We start from the raw sequence: 27213 nt of genomic DNA, 5'->3' as shown, positions 1-27213 counted from the left end.
CCCTGTTCAGGCAGCACGCCATTTCACCTGCTTCTTTGATTTTATTAAAAACAAACAAACAAACAAAAAAAAAACAACACAGAGGTGCCTGGGTGGCTCAGTGGGTAAAGCCTCTGCCTTCGGCTCAGGTCATGATCTCAGGGTCCTGGGATCCAGCCCCACATCCGACTCTCTGCTCAGCGGGGAGCCTGCTTCCCCCCCCCCTCTCTGTCTGCCTCTCTGCCTACTTGTGATCTCTCTCAGTCAAATAAAACAAACAAACAAAAAAAACAAAACCCCACAACTTTTATTTAACATGAATAAAAATAAGTACAAATAACAGAATCTTTGTAAAGAGCAGCAACAGTCAAGGATCACCCTGTCCCTTTGTCCCTGAAAATAGGTCCTTTTACCAGGTGTATTTTGTCTCACCCAATCCTGGGCAGGAGTTCATCTCTCTAATGGTAGTAATATCTGATCTCAGGAGTCAGGGCAGAAAGAGGGGTGACCTTTCAGCACGAAGATAACTTTGGCCTTGACACAGGAGGAGGCTCTGGAGGAATGACAAAGGTAGGGCAGAAAAGGGGTGGATTCAAAGGACTGTCACACAGTGGGGTTCCTCTTCCCCCTCTTGTAACAATCTTCCTAGCCCTACCTAGGAAGACACTGGTGAAAATGCTGACCCCTGGCATGTCCTGCCTGCCTTGAGTTCCCAGACTTCCAAGGAGAGGGGTCTGTGGTCCGGTGTGCCAGTGCAAGTGTTTCAGTTGTGAATCATGGCTCCAGTGAGAGGGAGGCCCTCCCCTTCCTCTGGCCTTCCCCAGAGGAAAGGGAGGCGGCCCACATCCTTGAAGTCCTCTGGCTGCTGACTGGGCTCAGGCGGCTGGCAGGGGTCCGCCCAGATGTCCACGATCTTGCGCAGGGTGGAACAGCGCTCCTCCAGCTCTGGCCCCTCGGTCTGCATGAGCAGGTTTGCTAGCTCCCTACTTAGGTCCTGAATCATGTCACTCCGTCCTTCTTTCCCAGGCTGGCCTGTGTTTAGGACCATGAGGGGGTCCCGGAGCTCCCCACTGGGCCCAAGGAGGTGCTGGTACCTCTTTTGCCACCGGCGGCACACCATGGCTTCTCCCACGGGCTTCTGGCTGGTGTGCAGCAGGGCCAAAATGTGCCGGCATGGCAGGTGGTACCAGCGTTGAAAGGAACAGCTGCAGCTACGGCCGTCTTTGCTCACCTGGTGAGAATCCTCTAGTAGCTGAATGTCCACCGAGGAGCCAGCCAGGTCCACCAGGTGAGTGGAGTTCTGTACCACCTCCCACTCGTTCTGGCACAGCTTATAGGCCAGTTGGGAGCCACTGCCGTGCAAGGCGTCTAGCATGCCGCCCTGGGAGGGCCGCACCTGTGGCTGCTGCTCCAGCTCCACCCGCTGTGCGCCTGACTTGGGCTCTTCCACGGCGAGCCTGGGGAGGCTCCCCCAACAGGCTCCGAATGCCTTCTTGGGCTTTGGTGGCACACTGGCTGGCCGGGCTCTCTTTAACTTGGGAGGAGCTGTGGGCACGTTCTTCAAGCCTTTGGTATTAAAGAAGTCTATATAATCCACAAAGCGGAGGATGCAGTCCGGCAGAGACTGCTGTTCCCGGAAGAGGCTGGACACCTTGCTGGTGACCACGTCTAGGCTGTCCATATACGTGTTACACGCGTGCAGGCCTTTCCTCACGTGCATGTACCAGAGCAGTTCACAGGAGAACCAGTGGGCCTGCAGGAAGCCGAAGAGCTGCTCATCTAGTACGGCTTGAGACATCTGACGGAGATTTTGGAGGCTGGTGTCAGAGGTGACAAACACGGCCTCCCGCAGGGCTTCCTTCATGAGCCTTTTAAAGGATGGATTTGCTGAACTCCGATGCAACTTCTTCTCCAGGAGCCGGGTGGTGTGGTAGATGGAGAGGAGGATACGCGCAGCAGGGAAGATCTCCTGCAGGATGGCGCGGTGAGGGAAGGACGGGTCCACAAACACCACCTTGACCTTGGGCCAATCGGAGTTGAACTCTGTGAAGATACTCAGCATCTTGGCCACGGAGGTAGCGGTCTCAGCCTGAAGCACAGCAAAGTGTACCACGCGGCCCTCTCGTTCCTTGTTCTCCACCAAGAAAGCATAAAGGATGTGGCCCTGGGCATTCTCCACCCGGTGTAGCAAGAGATTCTCTGGGAAGCGGGTGAACAGATCGCTCATCTTGCTGCTCTGGAAGCTGAGCCGGTCCAGGTCTTGGCTGTTGCCCACGCTGAGAGAGGCCATGGAACCCTCGTCCACCTTAAGAAAGTTCTTCATCACTTTTGCTATCTGGGCCAGGTCAGAAGGAGTGATGCCCTCCTGCTCTGGCTTTGAGGGTACTTGGGCCTTATCTAAGCAAAATGATGGTTCAATGGGGGACTTCTCGGCCAGGTCAAGGTCTTTCTTGATCGCAGACTTCTCAGGCTGGGGTTTCTGCAGGCACACTGTCTTTTGAGATTTGTCAGCGGTGTCTCCTCTAGGACCTGCAGGTTTGGAGTCAACATGGATATGCTGGGTGTTGAGTTCACTGATGAACAGTCTATCCAGTTTCTCATTATATCGCAGGAGCAAGTACGCTGGGCACATGTCCGCCTTTGAGGTTCTCTTCCTGTTTGACTGAGTCCGAATACAGACAAATTTCACCTGCATGTATCTAGAGAAGGCAGAGGTGACAGTGAGAAAGGTGCTGCCTGCCCCTTTCTCTTATAAGACAAGACCCTGGGGACGCCTGGGTGGCTCAGGTAGTTAAGGGTCTGCCTTCCGCTCAGGTCATAATCCTGGGGTCCTGGGGTCGAGTCCCATATTGGGCTCCTTGCTCAGCAGGGAGCCTGCTTCTCCCTCTTCTTGTGTGCTCTCTTTCTCAAGTAAATAAAATCTTAAAAAAAAAAAAAGACAAGACCCTATAGGGATACAGTGGCTGGTATGTGTCCCAGAGATCACAAGGCAGTGTGGGATGCAGGGAAGGGAGACGGACACTCACACTCCAATCCCACAGTGTTCGACTCTTTTATCAAGACCCTGTCCAACTAACACGGCATTCGTTTTCAGCATCCTCAGTTCTAAGCCCCGCTCCTTTCATTCACCCTCTATGGCCCATCTGTAGTTCCCAATGATTCAGTGTCAGGCAAGACACGAGGGAAAACAGACAACAGGCAGTAGCAAAGGGCCAGCTGGCTCCTCACGTTTAAAATGTCCCCTTTGGGGGCACCTGGGTGGCTCAGTGGTTAAGCGTCTGCCTTCGGCTGAGGTCATGATCCCAGGGTCCTGGAGTTGAGCCCGGCATCCGGGGAAGCCTGCTTCTTCCTCTCCCATTCCCCCTGCTTGTACTCCCTCTCTCGCTGTCTCTTTCTGTCAAATGAATAAATAAAACCTTTAAAAAAAACTTCCCCTTCGTTCCTGCCTTTGCCTTCTCTTCCTCCAGACAGTAAAGATACAAGTGGCCCTCTCTCACAGGAAACATCTCTCTTTTACTTAAACAAAAATGTCCAAATCCTAAGAAAGTCTGAGAACCCCTCGGTCAGATGATCTTCAGGTCCCTGTCAGCTTTACCATTCTAGGAGGATAGTGAAGATTCAAAGGAGAGGGGTGATTAAATTGATAATTTACTCTTTTCCTATCCCCATTCGACCCATGCTTCAAGGCCAAATCAGGTCCCACCTTCTCCAGGAAGGCTTTGTGGATGTCTTCAACCAGTTAACTGCTCCCTTTTCTCAATTCATAGCATTTATTTAACATAAAAGGCTTAAAAACTTCTCTGGGTGGCAGTAAACAGTGGAGATGCTGGAGGCTAACTGCCTGGGTACTCAGGGCTCCACCACTCAGAAGCTCTATGACCTTGGGCAAGTCACTTTACCCTCTGTGTGCAGTTTCCTAGTCATAAAAGGAGACTATTTTATTAAGAATGTTATGAACATTAGGGATGCCTGGCTGGCTCAGTTGGTAGAGCATGCAACTCTTTCCTTGGTGTTGTAAGTTCAAACCCCGTGTTGGGTGTTCAGATTAGTTAAAAACAAAATCTAAAAAAAAAAAAAGAAAAAAAAAAAAGAAAAAGATTGTTATGAGGGTTAAGTAAGACTCAGATATAATATTTAGCCCAGAGCCTGGTTCAGCCTTTTATTTATGCTAAATAAAAGCCTGCTGCTGTTATTACAACTCCTATGCCTTGTGACGTTCTCTTGGGTGTTTATAAAGTACCTTTACAATTGGATGGGGCTGTCATCAAGTGGCAGGATGGAGTTATTTCTCAGTGTATTTCAAGCACCTAACACAATGCTTTTCTTTTAACAGATGCTTATCAAAGATGTTCTGATAAATGACGCATGGACCGTGGGTGGGATGGGTCACACCCCTGCCTCCTCAGGGAGTGTCCTAGCCACCAGGAAAGGGGGGAAAAAATCTCAGCCCCTGGCATGAGTGACACAGCCTGGGCACCTCACTAACCCTTTTCCAAACACTCTAATCTAGCTGGTCCTGTCTGCCCACCCCGTGGGGTAAGCTTAGAAAAACAGGATATGTCAGGCCTGCAATAACAGGGTGGAGGGGTCCAAGGCTGAAAATGCCTGCACCTGTTGCCTGCACAGGGCGGCAACACTATCCCCAGAGCTCAGGCCAGGAAGGGGCTGGAGCAGCCTAGTAGCATGGCAAGGCCAGTCAGTGGTGACTGAGGATTGGATTCTGCCCATCTCGGCAGCCCCTTCTTTCCCACCCCTTCACCATCTTATTTTTTGTGCCCTAGAAACACAAACTGTCTATAGCTTCATGGAGTCACTGCCTTTGCTTGTGTTTGTCTCTCTCTGGAATGCCCTTCCCACCCGCCTTCATCTCCAAGTTTACTCATCCTTGACTACATGCAACCATCATCGTTTCTGGGAAGACTTCCCCGAGCCCATACTCGGGGCCCTACCCTTTTGCTGGCTCAACACCTTAGCAGAGCCCTAGCTCACCAAATTGGATCGACTTCATGTGCTCTTAGTGCATGTTTATTAGGCTAGTTCAAAAAAAGGCACTGATGAACCCCAACCAGAAAGGTCTTTCACATCTTTCCTGGTTCCATTAATGACTGACTGTACCTCCCAGGGTAGAAACCTTGGCATTCTTTTTAACTCCTCCTTTTCCACATCGATACCCAATACGTTAACAATCCGTTTACACGCTTTCCTACCAGTACTACATGTATTAAGATATTATATGCCAGGCTATATTAAGCCCCTAACATGCACCATTTTAGACTAGGAAAGAGGTTCTATTATCCTCATTTTACAGATGGGGAAACAGGCTTAAAAATGTTCTTAAGGATACCAATCGCCTGCTTGCCAACAGTCTGTGTAATTAACCCTTATACTGCCTGTCCACTTTCAAAATCTCTCTCCTTTCACAGAATACTCATTCTTACCCTCATCAACTTGACCCTCAACAACTAGTTGGGTTCAATTAACTTCCTTAAAGATCTCTAAACATAAAATTCATGTTGTCATCATGCATTTCAAACATCATGGGTAGTAGGTTGAAGCCTGTTTTTTCCCCTGCTTCATTTCATCTTTTTAATTGAGACATAATCTACCTACAGCCAAGTATACAAATCTTTTGTTAAGAACTTTGAGCACTGCCAAGTTGTTTTAATCTGTACTTAGTTGTCTCGCGGCTTAAAGCATCACTCCTTTGAAGACAGGCACAAGGTTTCACACCTTTCTGAATCTCCCTTACTGCTTTTATCTGAGACTGCTCAACCAGGATCTGGAGGGAGTCAGCCAGCCTTGCTTCCCATCCACTTTGTCTGTGTTTGCATTCCCTCCTGGACAGCGCTGCCAGTGTGCTCCCAGTGTTCATCCCACAGCTAGCACACACCAGGTGCACGAAGCCCAAGTACCAAATGAATGGTAAATGATTGACTGCAGAGCACAGGAAGTTGTCCTCCTAGAACATGATAAGTATACCAGGAAGACCACTGGGAGTGTTCTGATGGAACGCTTCTGGTCCTAGCACTATTCCTTTTCCTAACTATGACTCTGAACAAGTCCTTTGTTGAATTTCAAACAATTACCAAGTCCTGTTAGGTACTGAACACTAGTGGCTCACCGTAATTAGATAGTCTCCACTCTCTAAGTCTAGTGAGCAGAGAGAGGCTCACATAGGTAGCCAGTGAAATCAACATTAAGTGACTGGTTAAAGAGAAGTATAAGCAACATACTTATATCTGAACAAAGAGTGATTCACTCTCTGGGGACTGGTACAGATTAACTAAGGCTTTTGATTAATTTTACATAAGATTTGTGTTGTGGTGTTTAAATCATACCTTCAGCAATGAACAGGATTTTTATGGGTGGAGTAAAGCCATTTTTAGACAATATAACTTGAGTTAGCAACAAGATTCTGAGTCAGAAGATCTTTTAAGTTCCAACTCTACCACAAGTACTAGCTGTGTGAGCCTGGACAAGTCATTTCACTTCCTCTGAGCCTCCAAATCCTTATCTGTAAATACAGAAATCACAAGAGTACTGTCTATGAAAAGTCAGTACCTCATCCAAAACCATCCAGAACCACTAAAATTGAATTCATGTAAAAGGCTGTGAGTGCACCTGTGGGTTGCTAACTCAACAGCCCTTAGCCCCTTCTTCATTCTAACAGAAGGCTAACTTAATTTGGGTTGCCATTCCTCCCCCACATAGTTAAGTACTGCAGGGCTTGTCTAAGCCAATTAAAGTAATCTCATTAGGAATGGGCAGGGTTACTGGCCCAATTCTGGAGCAGGAAAATGATAGGAAATCTACAGGAAACCAAGGAAGGCTTTACCCTTTGGACATGACTCCTGCATTTGTGCCATGTGGGAGCCTTCCTGCAGGCAAGGCTGGGTCCTGAGGACCGCAGTGTGGAGAGATATAAAAAGCCTAGGCCTTGGAAACACCTTCCAAGGCCCCCCTCTAGGCTTCTAAGAAATAAGCCATTTTGAGTCAGAGTTTTCAGTTAATTGCAGCCAAAACATCCCCCAGAAATAACGTATCATAGTAAGAGTGGAAAAAAAGATTTCAGTGGAACTGAATTGTGAAGTTTGAGTTATATTTAGGGGCATGTGGCTGGCTCACTTGATCTCAGGTTAGGGAGTTCAAGCCCCATGTTGGGTATAGAGATCACTTAAACAGTTAAGAAAATACAGGGACACTTGGGTGGCTCAGTCGGTTAAGTGTCTGCCTTTGGCTAGGGTCATGATCCCAGGGTTCTGGGGTCAAGTCCCCCATTGGGCTCCTTGCTCAGAGGGAGCCTGCTGCTCCCCCTGCTTGTGCTCTCTCTTGACAAATAAATAAAAATCTTTAAAATATATTATATTTAACAAAATGTAGGTTATAATGGCAGCATATACCAATTCTTTTTTTTTTTTTAAGCATATACCAATTCTTAAAATAATCAAAGCATGACTTACAGTGTCAACTGTTGGTTTTTGTTTTTGTTTTTCCTGGTGCATTCTCCCCAAACACTATGATACTTCATTCACTGTCTCAATCTTACAATACGGAAAGGTCAGTTTTAGGGAAACATTCCTGGGCTTTATCAGACTTCCCAAGGGCCTAATTTCTTTATTGCGCATATCCTTTGTCAAATTCCTATCACATCATCAGCCTTGTCACTTCCCTTCTTCCTTTGTTCCCAGGTGTCAGGCTGAGAGTGATGGAAGGAATTCTCACTCATTACTTTCAGAGACCTCACTAAGTCCTACAGCTCTTGGGAGATGTGTAATTTCAGTTTGCACTTAGTTTTATCTCCATTGTGTTATCCTGATGTTTACGACATCTATTGACTGGCCAGAAACTGAGTGCCAAAGACGCTAATGGGACCTAATGGGACCGGTCGGGAAAAGCAGGACATTATTTAGTAGTGACTAATTTTATTAGTGCCTGGTTTATTAGCAAGAGTTTTGCATGACATCTGCTTTCCTACCGGGCCTTGTGACTATGCACACATGGAAAATGTGTGCATAGTAATAAAAGCCTTGTTCAAAGAGTGTGATGAGGATTAAATAAAAACAATGCAAGTAAAGTACTTAGCAGAGTGTGCGGAATGCGGTCCAAACAAATATCCCAAAAAAGGTAGCTATTACACTGAATAGCAATGGAGAGAGACAGGAGACTACTTCACGGACTGTTTGATGACTATCAATCCCCAAAAAGACATAACAAAAAGAAAAACACAACAGCCCTATACAAAAATGAGAGGGGAAACTGAGCATAAAAATCAGAGAATCTCCCAGTGGAATGGGACTTTTGGACACTTAGTGATAACTCCCACAGTGCATTTGCCTCTTGATGTACTGTGTCCAAGTACCACTTTCTAACATGTACTATTACAGCTCCGGTGAGTACTTACAGAGCACCGCGTTTCCGCTCCTACACGCATTTTCTTCTTCTTCACCACACCCACCTCATTTTACAGAGGACGAAATGGTCAGAGAAATTAAGTCTTGCCCAAACTCTAGGGTAAAGCCTGTCTTTTGGACTCCTGAGCTCCTCCTTTTAACCACCGACGGGATTTAAGGCAGGCTGCCCCAGGATCTGCCACTTTGGCCTGTGGATTATTTTGAGCTGAATACTACCGAAGTCCAACGGACTCCAGAAGAGCTCTTCACCTCTTCCTTAACTGTTTAACGTAATTGAGACAGGGAGCCCATAAAGTACTTTTGAGCTGGCCCCCTTGGAGTGTGTTCAAATTTGAACTGACTCGCAGTTTTTATAAAGTGGAGCTACTGACCCAAAGCCTGGATTTTTGACTTCTGCCCCCCAGTTCTGACAACACCCGCTCTTCATTTTCACCTGGCGGCCATTAGCTGGAGTTCATTAGATCGGGCCTGCTCTCCATTTCGCCCCAGTCACACCTCCGTGGCCCCTGCTAAGACGACCCGATTGTCTGTGGTCATTTCCTGGTTCTTTCTCTAACGGTGAGATTAAGCGTTAAACTTTCTTCCGCTGTGTCACCTGACCCCTGAAGATAATGGAGTTGTCAACCCTTAGCCTCTCCGCCCGTTTTCTCAGCTGCCAAAAGGGAAAAATAGCATTTATCTGCAATTCTCCACACAGCCCTGCGGGTAAATCATGCACACCCACGACAGGGAAAAGGGCTGTTAATCTCAGAAGCTCCAAGAACCGTGTACAAAACGAACCAACGAATGCCTGAGCAAACTAACCAGCAACGACCGCGTTAATTGCTTTGTCCAGAGAACAAAATGAAGTAAGTCATCGCGAAGGCGTTTTTATCTATTTGTGAAGACAGTACTTGGTATGAGGGATACTGCAGGTGCTCAAAGAATGGGGCAAATTGCTGCTATTTTGGGAATTCAGGGAAAACTGTAATGGAGTGAATGAGTGAAGGGGAAGTGGGTGGTCAAAAAGCGGTGCCTGGGAAGGTTTTGCTCTTTTCGCCAGGAACAGGCCAGGTGCTTACCGGCCTGCTGGAGACCTGGGCCCAGCTGCACTCCCTCTTCCTCCAGGCCTCCCTCCCGGGGACCGTCGGGCTCCCTCCCCACCCTCCTGCCCCGCCCCCGCCCCGCCCCGCCCTTACAGGATGTCCTCGCGGATGGAAGTCCCATGGTTGAGGTTGTGGAAGCGGACGGAAACGCAGTCCCTGAGAATGAAGGAGCACCTGTTCTCCTTTTTGTAGGCGCTGAAGCACTCCTTGAAATCCTCGTAGGTCTTGAAGCAGCTGCCCAGCTCCATGGCCGCCCCCTCAGCCCACACGAGGGGCTGGCCCCAAAATCAGTAGAAGGGTTCAGAGGTCACACTCTGAGGGCCTACAGGCTGACGTGTGTCCAGTATGCCTGAAGGGTCGGTCCCGACTGAGTGGCCTGTTACGGAGCTTAGGAGGAGCCCTAGGACTGAGAGGGATAGGAGGGTCTGGGGGCGTCTTTGCTATTTGAAGGAGCAGAAATGACATTCAGCGCTTATTATTCAGTCCCGGGTTCCGCCCCCTCACAGTCATACCCAATCATACGCGGGATGCCCAGACTGGCAATCATTTCCTCCAATCGCCAGAGAAAGGTAGGCGGCTTTCGCGAAGACTGACAGGAGCACTGGCCAATCACAACTTGGATCCCGCTTCCTCAGGGCCGGCATGGAATTTCCGGTTACTGGAGGAAGCTGCCGGGAAAAGCTCTGCGTTCAGTGCGCATCTGTTCGCGTTGGCTCAGCGCAGTGCCCTGCCCCGCAGCAAGTGAACCCCATGTCGTCCCGGCAGGCTCCAGAGGACGAGCAGGGAGGCGGCGATCCCCCAGGGGACCTCCGCAGCGTCCTGGTTACCAGCGTGCTCAACCTCGAGCCGCTAGACGAGGATCTGTTCAGGTAGCCGGCTGCGTCTGGCTCGCATCCCCCCGGTTGGGACCGAGGCCTCTGATCTCGACTGCCGCCTCCGCGTGCACCCTGCTGATAGCCTCCTGGACGAGGATGGGTTCTGCGCGGGATGCAGGCTCTGCCGCGTCTGGGAGAGCAGACATGCCCTCGCTGCCCTAGCTTCGTCCCTCTGCGCGCCGGGTCTGCGCAGCCCTGCCACTAGGAGGTCCTAGCAATCTGGGCATATAAAGTGGTGGCCTGAGACAGCCGCCTCAGCAGCCCACCGTTGAGGAGTCAGTGTTCCTGGGGGAGCCAGCCCAGAAAGGGTGGTGACTTGTCCAAGTGCACGCAGCTGATCAGGTTTAAAACTTAAAAGCAGCTCCTTGCATATTGTCCTTTTCCTCTTACATACCTCGTTCCCTTCGCCACTTGGAGGGATCTAGTAGCTCATTGCTCTTTCCGAGGCCTCAGCCAGTTTCCTTCCAGATGCCACCTAAATGCTTTCTGTAGCTAGAGATTTAATAGTTTCTCGTCCTTCAAGGTTCCTGCTGGCTTTTCAGAAACAATCTTAGGTGTTAAATTCCCTTCCCCCTACTTAATGAATTACAAATAACTTCGTGGAGGGTTACTTGGAATCCTTTGTATTAAAAAATGTTCACTTAGGGCTGGGCTGGGTTCCTTTGTAGGAAGCTGGAGTTTCACCTCTGGGGTCTTGGTTTCTGCATCTGTTCACTGAAGGGTCAGACTGGAAGCCTGAGGGCTCTTAGAGTTCTAGATCTAGTTCCTAGAAGAACTGGACCGTCCAGGTGGCAGGCTTTAATGCAGTCCACCCCCAGTTCTTCCGGTTTGTCTTGGTCCCCTAACAGCCTTGACAGGCTTCTGCCGTATCCTTGAATACAGCATTGGAGGAAACACTGGACCTGGGGACAAAAGATGCAGAGACTGCTAGGATTGGCAATTTAAGTTGTGTCACCTTGCTCAAGTCACTCTCCCTCTCTCTGATTCCTGTTCTTTTTATGTAAATAAGGGGATTGGTTCTTTATCTTTAAGTGAAGCCCACAGAAGGGTTGGGCAGTCTTGAAGGCCTTGAAGTTCTATGTATGCTGTATGCAGAGTAAGGGTATTTGCCTGGGGGAGGGTTCATGGCTTTCACCAGATTTCAGGAGGATCCCAGAGAGATCCTGCCCTATGGGCTTAATGATGGTTGCAGGATTTGGCCTCGTGTTCTACCCAAGTATTTCCTGCTTTCCCCTCACCCCACAGAGGAAGACATTATTGGGTACCCACAACCCAGCGGCTGTTTGGAGGTCAGATTGTGGGCCAGGCCCTGGTGGCTGCAGCCAAGTCTGTGAGTGAAGACGTCCATGTGCACTCCCTGCACTGCTACTTTGTACGGGCAGGTAAACTATCTCCCCCCTTATCCCCAACCCAACCCTGATGGCCCAACAGCCACTTCTTAATGTACCTGGAGGGCTGACTGGGGAGAGGGAGGAAGGACAGTGGTTGGGGGGAGAGAAACTATTAGTTGATTCCCTTTAGGGGAGCCTAGAGGGACAAAGCCTGGGGCCAAGAAGACTGTTGGACCTCACACCTCTTGAGATCACTGAGTGCTTGTTGATGTGAAAGTGTTGAGGTTTAGAACAAATGGTCCAGAAAGAATTTTTGAGATGTCTTTGGTGCAAAAAGGTGGTTTTGTTTGTTTGTTTTTAAAGTTGTATTTTTGGGGTGGGGGGTTGCTTGGGTGGCACAGTCAGTTAAACTGCTGCCTTCAGCTCAGGTCATGATCCCAGGATCCTAGGATCAAGGCCCTCCCCCCCCCAACCCCCCCACTCCTGAAAACTGGGCTCCCTGCTCAGCAGGGAGTCTGCTTCTCCGTCTCCCTCTGCCCCCTACCCTCATTGTGCTCCACTCTCTCAAATGAAGAAATAAAATCTAAAAAAGAATAGAGTGTGGGGCAGGGGTGGGGCGGAGGCAGAGGGAGAATCTCAAGCAGACTGGGGTGTCCCTGAGATCTGATCTGAGCGGAAATCAGGAGTTGGAGGCTTAACCAACTGAGCCACCCAGGTGCCTCCAGAAAGGTGGTTTTAGGAGAGCACGGAGCAGAGCACGGGGCAAGGCCGGTGAGCAGAAAGAGCTGCACTGGGGTTGTGATGAGTGACTGGGAGGGGGTTAGGGACCGCACAAGCCTCCAAGGTATTTTGGAAACAAGGTTTCCAGGAACCTGAGGGGCATCTGGGGGGGTGGGTAGAGATAAAGGAAGTTTCCAGAGGAATTTCTATGTTTAAAGAAGACTTAAAGGGGTGGGGGTCTGGATAATACTTAAGCTAAGAACGCCTTTTCTCTTTAGCAAAGTATTAACATTGAGGCCGCTGAGTTCCTAGAGGAATGTCACTCTGCCTTTTTCCAAGGACTTGTCAGTGCATTGTTTGTAGTAAGGAAATGTAATTTCTTATCTGGGACAAATGACACAAGACTTTGTTGCTTAACTGCTCCCTGCAGGTTTTTGTTAATTCTCTCCACACCTTCTGGTACCAAGCCGTGTACTGGATACTTGGAGAGGTGCTGTCACCTCTGCTAGGAGTTCCGCAGTAGGCGCAGTTCCGCAGTAGGCAGCTTGGCTTGGAGAAGAGAGCACCAGCCTGCAAATCAAGAGACCTTGGGTCTGGTTTCAGCTTTGCCACTAACTCCTTAAGCAGTCTTTTTCTTTTTTTTCTTTCTTTTTTTTAAGATTTTATTTATGTATTTAGACAGAGATCACAAGTAGGCAGAGAGGCAGGCAGAGAGAGAGGTGGGGGAAGCAGGCTTCTTGCCGAGCAGAGAGCCCGATGTGGGGCTCGATCCCAGGACCCTGAGATCATGACCTGAGCAGAAGGCAGAGGCTTTAACCCACTGGGCCACCCAGGTGCCCCTCGCCAAGCAGTCTTGAATGAGGTTACCATCTACATCCTCACCAGGCTTGGTTCATCCCACCTGAAAAATGGAGAAGGGGAGGGTTCTGGAATGTTGCTGGTTTCCCATGGATGAGAACGGATACTCTTTTTGAATGAGGAATTTATGGGAATAAGTAAAATTTGCATGATACGGAGCATAGCTATGTATGTAATCTTGTTACCTTGGTCCTGACAAGTCAGCAGGAGGGGTGGGGATTCCTGCCACCATTCCAAAGGAGATGGGGACCAGAAGAGGTTATGGAACCAGCTTCCTCAGTGCTCAGGGAGGCAGCACGGGGATTTAAACCTGATTGTGAGTCTTCAAGCTTCATACTCTACTCTCCTCCTTTGCTTTTAAAACTCTTTTACTCTTGGGACGTAATTCCAAACCATGAGAGAGCTACCAGATTTGGGGGGAAGGATCCTTTTCCTTGGAAGGTCTCTATCCAGGGCAGCATAAAATGAGGCATGCCCAGGCTACTATTTCAAAATAATCGTAAATCATTTGTGTCCCTACCTGCTTCTTAAAGGCTGCAGCTTTTCAGTATATATTGAATAATTGGCAACTCTTACAGGACTATTAAAATAGAAGTCAGGGGACAGGAGACTAGTAGTAACAGGATTTGGGAGAAATGATTGTGTTAAAAAAAAAAAACTAGGCTAAGGCATATTGTTACAGTTTTATAAAGTTTGTTCTGAGCTTCTTTGCAGCACTGCAAATAGGGAAGCTCTCTTGCATGTGTGAGATGTGACCTCCCAGGGGGTCCAAAGATGATATTTCCATATTTTTAAATAAAAGAGGCTGGGATGGGTGTGGTTGTCTTTGGCTATTTATCATATCAATTCTTTTTTTAAAAATCCGGGATAGAAGGATAGTTTTTTTTTTTTTTTTTCTCCAGGCATTGCTCTGCAGATAAAGAAGAATGTAGTACAGGGCTCGTCTGACTTGAGATAGGTGTAGAGCTTGGCAAATCAAGATACCGAGCATCAAACATTATTTTGCAAAGGGCCAGATAAAAAGTAGTTTGTGTTTTGGAGCATTTGGCTGGCTCAGTCAGTGGAGCAGGTGACTCTTGATCTCAGGGTCATGAATTCAAGCCTCATTTGGACCTGGAGCCTCCTTAAAAAAACTATTTTAGGTTTCGAGGGCAAAAGCAATAGACAATATGTAAAAACAGAGGGGGGAGGGGCTTGTGTGTAGTTAAAAAATGTTATTAATGGCATCAATTTCCTCATCTGTTCAATGGGGAAAAAAAACCCTTTGCATAACTATTGTGAGACCCACTTGAGAAAACCTGACTTAGTGTCTTTCTTTTATTTTTTTTTTCTTCAAGATTTTGATTAATTATTTGACAGGGAGACACAGCGAGAGAGGGAATACAAGCAGGAGAAGTGGGAGAGGGAGAAGCCAGCTTCCCGCAGAGCAGGAAGCCGGATGCAGATGGAGGGCTTGATCCCAGGACCCTGGGATCAGGTGCCCCCCACCCCCACTTTTTTTTTTTTCTTAAGATTTATTTATTTTAGAGAGCCTGCTGGGTGGGAGGAGGGGCAAAAGTTGAGAATTCTCCAGAAGGCTCCCTACTGAGGGTAAAGCCTCATTTTTGGGGTTGGGGGCTCTATCTCAGGACCTTGAGATCATGATCTGAGCTGAAACCCATTCAGAGCCTTAACCAACTGAGCCATCCAGGTACCCTGACCTGCCTTAGTTTCTAATGCCACCTGGCACCCAGAAATCACTCTGCAACTGTTTGACCCTTCCTTCAGTATATTCCAGGGCCTACCTGCTCTGTTCCAATAAAAATGTCCAAGAACAGGTCTGGAACTCATTCACACTGAAAGGTATATCACTGGTAACTAGAAGTACTAAGTTTTAGCTACAAATACTAGATTAGAGCCTTTTTTCTTTTTCTTTTTCTTTTTTTTTTTTTAAGATTTTACTTGAGAGAGTGAGCACGAGCAGGGGGAGAAGCAGAGGAAGAGGGAGAAGCAGGCTCTCTCCCTTCTGAGCAGCAAACCCAACAGGGGGCTCCATCCCAGGACTCTGGGATCATTACCTGAGCCGAAGGCAGATACTTAAGTGACTGATCCTCCCAGGCGCCCCATTTTTATTTCCCTTTTAAAGTTTGTTGGTAGGGAAAGAAGGGTTCCTTGCCAGCTCCTGATATCAGATTGCGCATGTAACTGTATCCAAGATGTGGACTCTTGGGAATCCCTTCCTAAAGGCCTGAAGACCTTGAGGGGCCTCCATTCTGATAAAAATGGCCCTTTGGCAACGCTGGCCAGCAGGTTGCTGAGCAAACCAGCCAGTTTTGGATGGTGATACTCTTTGCTGTTGAATGAGCCTCTGGTGCCTGGTTGGCTCCCCATTTGGATGATGATGGGGAAGCACACTGGTTGAGACCTGCTTCCTTCATCTGAATATTGAATATCATCCCTAAGATGTCTCACTGCCAAGGTATCAGAGTTCTCCAGCATCAGTCTGAATCAGACACAGAAGGACTTCAGAGACACCAAGGAAACTCCTCCTCAAAACCTTTCTGACTGGTTTTTTGAGGGCTAGCTAATAGGCCTCAACCCAGGGCCAGTGACTTCCATTCTACCCTGGCGATGCAGACACCCAAAAGAGAAGGGCCAAGTGACTTTTGTTTGCATCTAGAATGAAGTGACTGACTGGCAGCAGGCTTTTCCTAAGAAAATGAATAGTCAAACAGATAATGGCCAGACCATATATAAAAATAGAACTCTGGGCTGCCCAGGTGGCTCAGTCAGTGGTGTGTCAGACTCAGTTTTTGGCTCAGGTCATGATCTCCTGGTTTGTGATATCAAGCCCCAAGTTGGGCTCTGCACTCAGCAGGGAGTCTGCTTGAAGACACTCTCCCTCTGCCCCCCCCCCCCCCCCCCAAATAAATACATCTTTAAAAACAACAACAACAACAAAAAAAACTCTTGAAGCCAATCTACTGTCTACACATCAGACTTAAAGGAAATCAGGCCGCCATCTCTGGCAACCAGACCAGGCAGCCAAACCATAACCCCTGTTAACAGTCAGCCCCAAACAGCAAAGACTGCACTAACAGCTGATAGCTTCCCTAAGTTTTGTCCCCACTTCCAACTTAGGACCAACCAGAGAAAAGCCAGATACGCACACCTACCCAATTACAGCAACTGCCTGCTTCTGGTTAGCTTCCCTGCACAATCGCCATTCCAGCAGCCTCCTGGCGTGCCCCAGAGTCAATCTTTTTTCACAGTAACGCTTTTCTGCTCCTCTGCCTGCCTTTGAGTTTCTGCCAAACATAAGTGACGGTGACGGACTCCCTTGCTATACTAAACTCCGAATAAATAGCTTCTGCTTGTTCTGAAGTGAACAGACAAAAAAGTGCAGGCCAGAGTTGCTGACCTCTGATCTAGAAGATTAGTCCTAGACTCAGGACAAGATTCCAGTCAATAGGTGAAACCAGACAAAAGCTGGGATTATTTTCTTTCACAAACACATGGAGCACTTGACTGTGGCTGGACGTTATTCTGAGCACTTTACAACTCTGATTGAATTATCCTTAAGATCCTGAGAGGTGTGATTGATCCCTATTTTACAGATGGGCAAACTGCTCAGAGATTTTCCCAAGGCCACACGGCTAGTGGCTAGTGAGTGGCTTGGCCAGGATGTGAATGGAGGGCATGTCCCCCTGCTCTGGACTGTGGAAGGAGAGGCGCTCCGCGTGTCCTGGGGAACCCGAGGACAGGCTCTGCTATCCTCACTGCATATCTAGTCCCCCGGCCATAGCAGGCCTCAGTCAGGGGCTACCGGGCAGAAAAGGAATAGAGGAGTAGCGGAGGTACCTGTCCAGCTGTGGGGATGACGACCGCCCATACGGGGCTCTCTCAGACTCACCATGTCACTTGTGCCCACTGCAGGGGACCCCAAGGTGCCGGTGCTGTACCAGGTGGAGCGGACTCGGACGGGGACGAGCTTCTCGGTGCGCTCCGTGAAGGCCGTGCAGCACGGCAGGCCCATTTTCATCTGCCAGGCCTCCTTCCAGCAGGCCCAGCCCAGCCCCGCGCGGCACCAGTTCTCCATGCCCAGCGTGGCCCCGCCCGAAGAGCTGCTGGACCACGAGGCCCTCATCGACCAGTATTTAAGGTGAGAGCAGGAGGCTCCGGGACACCTGCAGTTGTCACCTGGGAGTGGGTCATGGAATCCTTTAGTGGGTCTTGACCGGCATTTAAAAAAATAGAGGTATTAGAGTGTATTGTGTGTAGTCGGGGTCAGCCCCCTTTCCTGAAACTTGAGCTTCAGTTGTGTGCGTCTGTGGTGTGCGTGTGTCTCTGCGCACGGGGGAGCATGTTGGGTCGTGATGTAAGTGCAGAGCTTCTGATTCGGCCGGGTCAGGTACTGGTACAGCTTTCCTGGTTATTAAAATTCAGACACACTTCTGTGATCACTTGCTACATAGCTCTCCAAACCCTGAGTGGTCCCTCTGCTCCTCTGGGGTCACTCATGATCCGGCACCCTAGCAGGTAATGCCTGGCGTGTGATGGTCCCTGCTGCCTTTGCCTTAGTGTGTGTTCAATATTTGAATATCACCTGGTGAAATAACTTTCTCTCTCTTGGATCACAGCCAGTAAAGTTGGGAACATTGTGGAGCAGGGGAGAGGGCTCTGGGTCCCGACACAGGACGGACTCGTGAACTCTGGCCGGGTCTGTGCCTCTGTTAGTGTTCCCCTGCTGTGTGACTTTGCCTGGCTCTCCACCCTGCCTCTCAGAGTCCTGCTTTACCTAAAAATCTGGAATGGTCACATCTGTCCTGCCTACTTCACAGCTGCATCCCAAGGAGACCTCCCCTGGCCCATGCTGCCTGCTGGGAAGGCAGCAGAGCACCGATGGATAGAATGGGTGTGATCTTTTGGTAAAGGCCCAGATTCAAATGTAGACCCTTGTTTCTGCTAGCTGTGTGAGTTTGGGCAAGTTGCTTTCCCACTCCGAGCCTCTGCTCGCGGGTACCAAGGCGCTAATCGTGATTCCTACCTCACAAAGCTGCTATGAGGATTAAGTGAGGTAAGAGATGATCAGTAACTCCGTGAAAGCTCAGTGAACTGTCGCTTTAGCGCTGCCCGCAGAGAGGAGTGCGCACAGGGCCTGGTCTGCTGTCAGCGCTCCCAGATGTTCACTGAAATGAAAGGAGGACATTGTTCTTAGAGGTCCCTGATTCCAGAGCTGTGCTGTCCAGCGAGGAAGTCACTACCACATGGGGCTACATTAACGTAACATTAAATAGAATGAACAATTCTGTTGTTGCACTAGCCACACCCCAAGCACTCAGTAGCCTCATGTGGCTAGCGACCTCCTAGTGGGAAGTATAGGTACAGAATGTCCCACCATCACATAAGGTCTGTGGGACCGTGCCCTAGAAGGGGGGGCCGAAAATGGAAACCCCGGTGAAGAGTGCTCAGGGTGATTGTTACCAGGGGGGAGGGACTTCCCTGGAGATGGGCCCCCCCCACCCCCCACTGGGAAAGTGGTCTTCCCAATTGCTTAGGGTTCGGTTGGTCGGTCTGAGTTGCTCAGCCCGCTTCCTGAAAGTGGAGAATAGCGAAGTGGGTCAAAGCCTGAAACATGGAGCCAGACTGCCTGGGTCCACATGCTGCCTTCTCCACTGCCGGAGCAAGCTCCTGGAACTCCCAGTGCTTATTTCAGGTCAGTTCTCCCATGGGGGTGATGACAGCACTGTGTCGCCACAGGGTTGTCGTGACGAGGTCATGTGTGCTTTAGAAGCATGCCTGTGGTAGGGTCCGCCTTGCCACTCTGAAGTGTTAGAGGAGGTAGGTGGCCGTCACCAGCTCCATTTTGCAGATGGGAAGAGAAGCTGGCACAGGGCTACAGGGTGCCTAAGTGGCAGAGAAAGGAGTCAGACACTGTGCTCTTCTGCCTGTCAGACGGGAGGGGAGCTGTGGGGAAAAATCAGGACTCCCTGTGGAGGAATGAGGGGGTCACAGAGGCAGCTCAGAGGCTCTCCCTTTCCCCTTTACTTTCAGGGATCCCAGCCTCCAGGAGAAGTACCGCGTGGGACTGAACCGAATTGCTGCCAAGGAGGTCCCCATTGAGATCAGGCCGGTAAAGCCACCTGCCCTGAATCAGCTGCAGAGCCTGGAGCCCAAACAGATGTTCTGGGTGCGAGCCCGGGGCCATATAGGTAAGAGGACCCCGAGGACTGAGGCTAGGTGTGCTCTTTGTGGCATGGGGCGTGTTACTTCCCCTCTCTGGGGCTGTTTCCTTGTCCGTGTGATGGGGAAGTAGCTTCTCACCAGGACTCTCTCTGCTGCCTGCATGGGGATAAAAGGGATGGTGACTATAATAATCCTCATGGAGCCCTTTCTGGGGAAGACCAGGCACCTTGCTGAGGTTCTCCTCTAGGACCCCTGCTAACCATATGGCCTCTGTGCAGGCTGGAAGAAGACACTCCCTTGGAGGGCTCATTGTGGGAGACTTAGGGAGCGAAGACTGGATTTCAGTCCTCACTTAGCGCTGCCCTCTGCCCATCCCTACCTCCTTTGTCAGATGGCGCGTGCGCGCGTGTGCACACACACACACACACACACACACACCCCTCAGGCACACACACACACACACACACACACACACACACACACACACCCCTCAGGCCAGGCACCCTCGTGCAGCAAACACTCCACATCTGTGCACGGCAGCCCCTCTCTGCCTCCCTCCCCGCAGGTCCTGAGCTGTAAAGCCCAGGAGCCTGGGGCTGACGGGCCCGCACGCATTGCAGGGGAGGGCGACATGAAGATGCACTGCTGTGTGGCCGCCTACATCTCGGACTATGCCTTCCTGGGCACGGCCATGCTGCCCCACCAGTGGCGGCACAAGGTGCGCTTCATGGTCTCCTTGGACCACTCCATGTGGTTCCATACCCCCTTCCGAGCGGACCACTGGATGCTCTATGAGTGTGAGAGCCCCTGGGCTGGTGAGTACAGGGCCACGGGGGGACAAGGGGGCTCATGGGAGGGGGACGTGGGGAGGGCGGGGTAGGGCAGGAAGCCTGCTTTCTCAGGTGATCCTGTGGGGCACCACCCATCGCTTCCTCTCCTAGCCCCCTAGTCTCTGGCATTGTTGTCTTCAAAATGACAGCATGAGGCTCGAGAGGGGACACCTGCTAAGCTTAATTTCTGTAGCCTGCAGGGAGTATCAGAGACCCAGGTCTAGGCCCAGAAGCACTGCAGATTCTCTGTGTGATCCTGGACCAGTCCCAGCTCCTCTCTGAGCCTCAGTTTCCCCATCTAAACAAATAGGGTCACATAGAGCAGTGGTATCTGAACGTAGTGGCACGTCAGCCAGCCAGTTGGGGGAGTCTTTCCAAAACAGATACTCAGGTTCCACCTCCAAGATTCTGACTCAGCAGGTCTTGGATGAAATCCAGGAAACTTTTTTTTAAGCAGCTCCCTTGAGCAATAGTGCGGATTAACCAACCTGACTGGGGGTCAGGGCCCTCCATAGTCTCTAAGGGCTCCGCTACTTAGGATACTCATGGTGTGCAGAGAAGCCCAGACTTCTTCATCAGTGTCTAGTCTCAGAGCCCTGGGCTCCTTTCCAGGCAAGTATACTTCAGATGAAGAAAAGCCTTGCTCTGTAAAACAGGGACAGAAGGAAGGGAATCTCTCTTAAGGGAAGGGGGAGTCTCCAACACCAAGAGTGTTGCAACACAAGATCAGCAACCTTGTGGTTAGAACACCTGGCTTCGGATTTGGCCGGCTTCTTATGGCCCAGGACCTGAGGCTCCCTGGACTTCGGTGTCTTCATCGGGAAAATGGGCCTGCTTCACTTGGCCACTATGAGAACTAAGTGAGCTCTACTCTGTGTAAGGGAGACCAGCAGCTCCCTCTGGAACCTTCCATTCAGGCCCACTGCTAGCAAAGGAGTGTTCAGGCTGGCAGGGTGGCCAGATGTGATGGCCCCAGGTCCTCCCCATAAGCCCTTTTTCCTGATAGGGGTGAAGATGGGTTTTTTTGGGTTTTTTTTGTTTGTTTGTTTGCTTTGTGAATTGCCACCCTGGAGCACCCAGTTTGATTCATTAGAAAGGGAACTGCTGGGTTTCCTACCCTAAGTAGCCAGAGTGGGGAAGGATCTACTTAGCCAAGCTGCTGACCTGAGACTGCCCTCAGAATTCTTCCCCCTGTGAGCTTTTTGAGGAAGCCACTGGATATGTGAAAGTGCTTTCAAACTGTCAAGTGGGGTTCCCTTAGGAGTTACCCCCAGGGACCATCCCCAATAGGCTCATAAAGGGGGCACTTAGAGACTGGGAGAGGCCACAACACTCGATGTGCCCTTGGACGGGGCAGCCAGAGCAGCTGCACACTTTCCAAGAAGCATTGTCTGGCCGGGCTCTGAAGGAGAGAGAAGGCCATTCTCACCCTTCCCCTCACCCACAGGTGGCTCCCGGGGGCTGGTCCAAGGGCGGCTGTGGCGTCGGGACGGTGTCCTTGCTGTGTCCTGTGCCCAGGAGGGCGTGATCCGAGTGAAGCCCTGGGACTCAGAGAGCAAGCTGTAGCCAGAGGGAGCAGCTTGGCCTGGGGCTTCAAGGGTCACCCTTCTCCCAACACCTTACAGTCAAGGGCCGGACCTTCTATCCCCAAACCCAATAAAGAGACTAATACCACTGGAGCTGCTGGCCTTTAATTCCCGTGGGCCAGACGGCAGCCCTACTCCAGGACTCCCAAGGAAGAGTCCCTAGCCCTCGGGCCAAGGAAGAGGTATCATTGACCTACCCTGGGGCATAGTCCCCAGACATTCATGAGCTGGAGAGGCTGCATCAGACTTCCTCCCTATGCCACCCCAGGGCAACCCGGGCCGAAGCTTTTCCTAAGCTCTGCTCTACAGAAGGAATGTTTCCTTGGTTTGCTACAAGTTCCGTGTAGGCCTTCTAGGGGTTCCCAGCACCCCCTACAGCTTCCCAACTGCCGTTCATGCCCTCCTGGCCCACCCCCCATCCCGGGGCGGTGCCTCTCCCCACAGTGGCCTTAAGTCTAGGCAAAGTCAGTCCAGTTCCTCCTTGATAAGCAATTCTTTGAGACTGGGGGGTGGCGTGGGGGTCAGGCCTGCCTCCTGCAGGGCCTGGAGTCGGGCCTCTGTTTGGCGTTTGTCCAGGCCCAGGCGCCAGGAGAGCCGGACGTGAGCTTCCAGAAAGGGTGCCAACAGAGGGTGGGGGTTCTTGTCCCCCAGCAGTTGCAAGGCCCTCTCACAACACGCCCGGGCCTCCCCAGGGTTCTCCAGCTCCTGGTGGCACACAGCCAGCCCAGCCAGGGTTAGCAGTGGGCGGTCTGGGCCCAAGGGGGTGCCTAGCTGGGTCTGCAGCTGCCAGGCATTGGCCCAGAGCGCCAGAGCCTCATGATAGAGGCCAGTGCAGGTGAGGCTCTGCGCCCGCCGCAGCTCGGGCAGCACAAAGAAGTCCTGCAGGTCCGGGGCACGGCGCAGCTCAGGCACTGCCTGCAAGTGGCTCAGAAACTGCTCGAAGGCTCGGCTCCGGCGGGCGATGGTCTCTGCGGTAAAATTCCGGCGCAGGCGCTTCCGGGGGAATGAGATGGCAGCCATAGGGCCCCGGAACTGTCGCTGCAGGTTTCGATGCAGCCGCTCAAAGTCCGAGTAGCGGCGAGAGATCTGGGCTGGCTGGTGATCGGGTGGCCCTGGGCCCATCACGGCGAGGGTGTAGAGCTGCAGGGAAGGTGGGGTCAGCGCAGGTGTGAGTTTTCCGCGCGCCCCTTCCCTCCCCATACCCACACCTCAAGCTGCATTCCCCCACTTCTTCCTTGGCCCCTGAGACTGGGCCCAGGAGGGTGGGAGCTGCTGGGGCAGCAGCCAGGGAGCCCAGTCCCATCTTACCTGAGGCTCGTCTGAAATGACCCAGGCCCAAGGCAGCACGGGGAGAGAAAGACAGAGATGAGCTTCAGTGCCTAGACCTGCCACCCCTTTTGCCCGAGCACTCCCTTCCCATAGGGCATTTAGCTCTTCGGACAGCCCCTCTGGTAAACCAGCTGGGAGCTGAAGCCCAGGCCGATCTCTTGGGCCACTGAACCAACCTTCAAGACCAGCTTGGACTTTGTTCCACTCTGGAAACAGAGCCCCCACATCCTTAGGTTATTCCAAAGCAGACCTGGAGGACAGGTCTTCAGATAGACCAAGGAGCGATCATTGTAAAGAGGGCATCGAGGCACACCCCCCAGTCAGCTACTCCCTTGCAGTGTGTCGTCAAGCAAGGCAGTACCCCCGTGGGTCTTGCTGTCCTCTCTAGTGAGCGAAGCGGTGACCTAGGTCAGTGTCCCCTCACGTGTGGGATGCATGTAAGTAAATGTTGGGCCTGAGATTCTAGGTGGTTCGTACTGGAGTAAATAACACTGAAGTGGAGACAGGAGGTGGCCCCCCCTCCCCTTGCCGAGTACCCCTTGAATCCTGACTACAGGTTGAGAAGCTCTCAGCTTGGTTTTTTGAAACGCACTTTTCCAACACTTCTCATCTCCCCTTTCAGAAAAGACCCAGAAAGCAAATCTCAGGTCTGGGCCTTCAGGCAACAGGATTCATCCAGGGTTTTAATGACACGGTTTCATTTTCACTGCTTTTATTGTATTTAATTAATTAATTTTTATGGTTGTCTTTATGGCAAACAAACCTTCCCACATACAGTACTGCTTTGAAGTCTTTTGAACTTATTTACGGAAAAAAATAGGTTTACTTAAAAATGTTATGCAAGGAATGGTACAGTAGCATTTAGCTAGGACGAGAATCATGAAGGTGGTCCTGGAATGAGTGATGTTTGAGAAACGCTGATCAAGATGACCATGAAGCTGCCCTGAGGCCTGAGGATCCGCACATAGCCTAATCTGTAATAATGCTGACCCACCAGGTTTGAAAAGTGGGATTTGTTAAGCATGAGATGTTGAAGCACCAAACCCGGACTTTTCTCTCGAATTTGTTCTGTGAAATTGTCAATATTGTAGCCACCTCTGGCCTATTTTATACTTCTCTTCAAGATTCAGTGGACATTAATACTAAGGATTAAAAGATTTTACCTTGAAGAAGTTTATTTTACTCCCGCTCAGTTCTGCATTCCCAAAAAACACTGGCTGCAAAAACTTTTTTTTTTTTTTTTAAAGGAACAGTTATCAAACATTCCAGGAAACCAGTTTCCTTCAAAATATACTTCAGGAAGCATTGTCTAAAATGACCCCTTATATTCATGTAGCTTTTACTTTAAATATTTGGCAAAAAGGAAACATTTTATATCCATTATTTCATCTGACCTTTGTAATGTCCTGCCAAGATGGGTAAGAATGACTGTAGCTCCATTAACTGAGCACCGGCCCCCGCCACGATGTGCTGTGCTGGGCACTTTACTATGGAGCACAGCAAGGAGGGAGCTCCTGACTCTGACAGCCAAGGAAGCAGGCTACAAGAGCAGCAAAGGGCTCCAAGACTTCCCCTAAGTCACATAGCTGCTGAATGGTCCAGCTGGGATTCAAACCCAGGCCTGCCTACTGGCTTTCAACCCCACCCCAGGAATAGAGGGGACTTGTCTCTCCAGACGTGGGCCAGAGCATATCCGGCCATACTGCACTATCTTGTCATTCTCTTCGTAGAATCACCCAATACTTCCCTGCTGCCTGGCTGTTCCTGAGGGTCCTTCTCCCAGTACGTGAGGCCTGGCTGGGACTTTCGCCACTTAAGACTAGATCATCAGAGTTGATCCCTGCTCAAATTGGAGCAGTCACCCCATAGGCGAGGCCTTTGTTTACTCACAGCGCAGAAAGGAATGAAGAGGCCCAGATGTGGGGCAGTGCTCCAGGCCCTTGGCCTGCTGAGTCAGAAACGGAGGAGGGTGGTGAAGATGAGGGAGGTCTGAGTCTGCCAGGACCGGCCAGGTCAGGCTGGGTTTCAGGACTTGGCAGACCTCATTCTCCCATGTCAGTTTCTCCTTTCCACAGGCAAAACCAGACTCCAAGGCCTTCCCCTTGCTCTTCATCTCAACACCATTTACCCCCTAAATCTAACCCTCAGAACAAGATTATTGTGTACAGTGTGGATGCCCAGGGATTGATTGACCTGGGGTATAAGGCCCTAGACGCCATACATTTTCAAGCCAAAGTTAAGTCATAATAGTCGTTACCATTTTATCAAGCACTTCATAATGCCAGGCACAGTGCTAAGGGCTCTCTGTGCACTCATTTAATTTATTCAACAATCCTCTGCATTATTCCCACTCAGATGAGGAAATATAGGGTCATCAAAGTTAAACAACTCACCCAATGTCAAACAGCTGATAATTGGGGTCTGAATCAAGGTCTGGATTCAAAACCCATTTTTTTTTTAACTACTCACCAATGCAACTTGGGTCTCAGGTCTGACCCGGATAATAATATTCTTTCTTGTATTTTGCTACAGTTTGCAAAACCTGGGGGAAGGGGAGCCCACACGGCAGTTCTCTTAGTCTCAAAACCAGGATGGAGAGGCAGATCCATAATCCCTCAGAAAGCTAAGTCATCTGCCCAAGCACTTGATCAAATTACATCCCTTTTCTGACCTCAGTTTCCCCATTCCTAAAATAGACTGACCATGTATCAAGTTGGGAAGTTGGGAGTCTTCCCTACTTTCTCTTAGCCAGACTTTCAGACTCACAGCCCAGGGGTTCCTGGACCTTCACTCACCACGTACTTGGAGGGTGGGTCTTTGACCACGTTGGCGCTGGTCACCTCGAAGAGCAGCCGCTGGGGCACCAGGGTGTTCCGGGACTTCTTCCAGAAATCCTGCAACTGCCTTGCCAGCGGCTGACTGCCCCGCTGCCCATCAGGTGGAGAGCTCCGATCTGCAAGGGCACAAGACAAGTCTGAGGGTCACATAAACCACGTGTGGCGACCTCACTCATACACCCAACAGGTGAGACAGGCTTTATTTCCATCTGACATAATGGAAACTGAGGGCCAGAGAGGGACCAGATGCCAAACACCATGCGTGGCAGACAGTGGGCTCTAAATATTTCCACCCCAAAACATCGCTAGCACATTATTACGATTTGTATCCCAGACGCTGTACATTTAATGCCCCCAGCAACCCCGAGATGGGAATGATTTCCCTCATTTGACACAAGGGAAAACTTGGCTCAGAGAGGTGTTGTGACTCTCTCAAGGTCACACAGCCAAGAAATGGTTGGGGAACAGGGCTGGGGTGGAGGCCTAACCGAGCCCCAGGGTTCCCGCCTCGGTCTTCGGCAACTCGCCTGCATCTTCTCCCGACGCCCCGTCCCCGGAGGGCAGCGAGTCGGGGCCAACCTCCCCGTCGTCCTCGTCGTCCTCCTCCTCTTCGTCCTCGGCGCTGGTGAAGCTGAGGGTGCCGCTGAGGCGGGAGGACAGGCCCTCGGCGTCGTCATCCTCCAGCTCCGAGCTCTCCGGGAACTGCTCGGCCTCCGGACCGGTCGCCGCCTCCCCCGGGTTGTCCCCGGCTAGGGCGTGCCGCAGCCGGTGCAGGAGCCGCGAAGCCATGGCACCCTGGGGGGAGCCCGACACTGGGGCCTGGGCGTGGGCGGGAGGGAGACCCGGGGCCCCGCGCTGGGAGGAGGGGCGGGGCCCAGCCGGCGGAGGGAGGGGCGCCGAGGAGGCCCCGCCCCAGCCGGTTGGGGGTCCTACGAGGCCCGGGCGTTGCCTGGCGTCGCACCCTCCCTCCGCCGTAGCCTCAGGCCGCGCTCTTCCCGGGATAGGCCGGGACCCCCCTCTCGTCTCTTTCGCCTGCTGGCGCGTCTCTCCCTCCCGCGCCCCGCGGTGTGCTCAGGGGCGCGCGATCCCCCGGGGTCCGGGGTGCAGCCCCGGCAGCTTACCGAGGCTGGCCCGGCTTTGCCGGGCCCAGGCCGCACACAGCGCCGCTCCGGCCGCTTCCTGCCGCCGCCCCGCCCCCGGCCCCGCC

At 51.1% G+C, this 27213-nt stretch overlaps 3 protein-coding genes across 8 annotated transcripts; 1 reads left to right on the top strand and 2 right to left on the bottom strand.

Annotated features, from left to right (window-relative positions):
- Positions 1 to 265: 265 nt before the first annotated feature.
- ZSWIM3 (zinc finger SWIM-type containing 3) lies at positions 266 to 10034 on the bottom strand. 2 transcript variants are annotated; one of them, XM_059407104.1, is made up of 2 exons: positions 9569 to 10034; positions 266 to 2678 (listed from the first exon to the last, which is right to left on the bottom strand). In XM_059407104.1, exons 1-2 carry the CDS (start codon positions 9721 to 9723, stop codon positions 743 to 745), a joined length of 2091 nt encoding a protein of 696 aa, XP_059263087.1. In that variant the 5' UTR covers positions 9724 to 10034; the 3' UTR covers positions 266 to 742. The 2 variants fall into 2 exon arrangements, with proteins under 2 accessions (XP_059263087.1, XP_059263088.1); XM_059407105.1 differs by lacking the exon at positions 9569 to 10034 and adding an exon at positions 8824 to 8950.
- On the top strand, positions 9063 to 21933 carry ACOT8 (acyl-CoA thioesterase 8). Of its 3 annotated transcripts, none has more exons than XM_059407116.1 (6): positions 9063 to 9238; positions 11596 to 11732; positions 17175 to 17400; positions 19293 to 19450; positions 20045 to 20239; positions 21702 to 21933. In XM_059407116.1, exons 1-6 carry the CDS (start codon positions 9234 to 9236, stop codon positions 21818 to 21820), a joined length of 840 nt encoding a protein of 279 aa, XP_059263099.1. In that variant the 5' UTR covers positions 9063 to 9233; the 3' UTR covers positions 21821 to 21933. The 3 variants fall into 3 exon arrangements, with proteins under 3 accessions (XP_059263099.1, XP_059263100.1, XP_059263098.1); XM_059407115.1 differs by lacking the exon at positions 9063 to 9238 and adding an exon at positions 10122 to 10344; XM_059407117.1 differs by lacking the exons at positions 9063 to 9238; positions 20045 to 20239; positions 21702 to 21933 and adding exons at positions 10117 to 10344; positions 18797 to 18954 and having other exon boundaries at positions 19293 to 19415.
- Positions 21930 to 27213, bottom strand: SNX21 (sorting nexin family member 21). 3 transcript variants are annotated; one of them, XM_059407112.1, is made up of 4 exons: positions 27128 to 27213; positions 26534 to 26801; positions 25965 to 26122; positions 21930 to 22980 (listed from the first exon to the last, which is right to left on the bottom strand). In XM_059407112.1, exons 2-4 carry the CDS (start codon positions 26793 to 26795, stop codon positions 22306 to 22308), a joined length of 1095 nt encoding a protein of 364 aa, XP_059263095.1. In that variant the 5' UTR covers positions 26796 to 26801; positions 27128 to 27213; the 3' UTR covers positions 21930 to 22305. The 3 variants fall into 3 exon arrangements, with proteins under 3 accessions (XP_059263095.1, XP_059263096.1, XP_059263097.1); XM_059407113.1 differs by lacking the exon at positions 27128 to 27213 and having other exon boundaries at positions 26534 to 27074; XM_059407114.1 differs by lacking the exon at positions 27128 to 27213 and having other exon boundaries at positions 22879 to 22980; positions 25972 to 26122; positions 26534 to 27074.

This window comes from Mustela nigripes, chromosome 7 (genome assembly GCF_022355385.1).
Source record: "Mustela nigripes isolate SB6536 chromosome 7, MUSNIG.SB6536, whole genome shotgun sequence".
Lineage (NCBI taxonomy): Eukaryota > Metazoa > Chordata > Mammalia > Carnivora > Mustelidae > Mustela > Mustela nigripes.
Note: the sequence above shows the minus strand (reverse complement) of the source record. Positions and strands in the feature narration are given on the sequence as shown.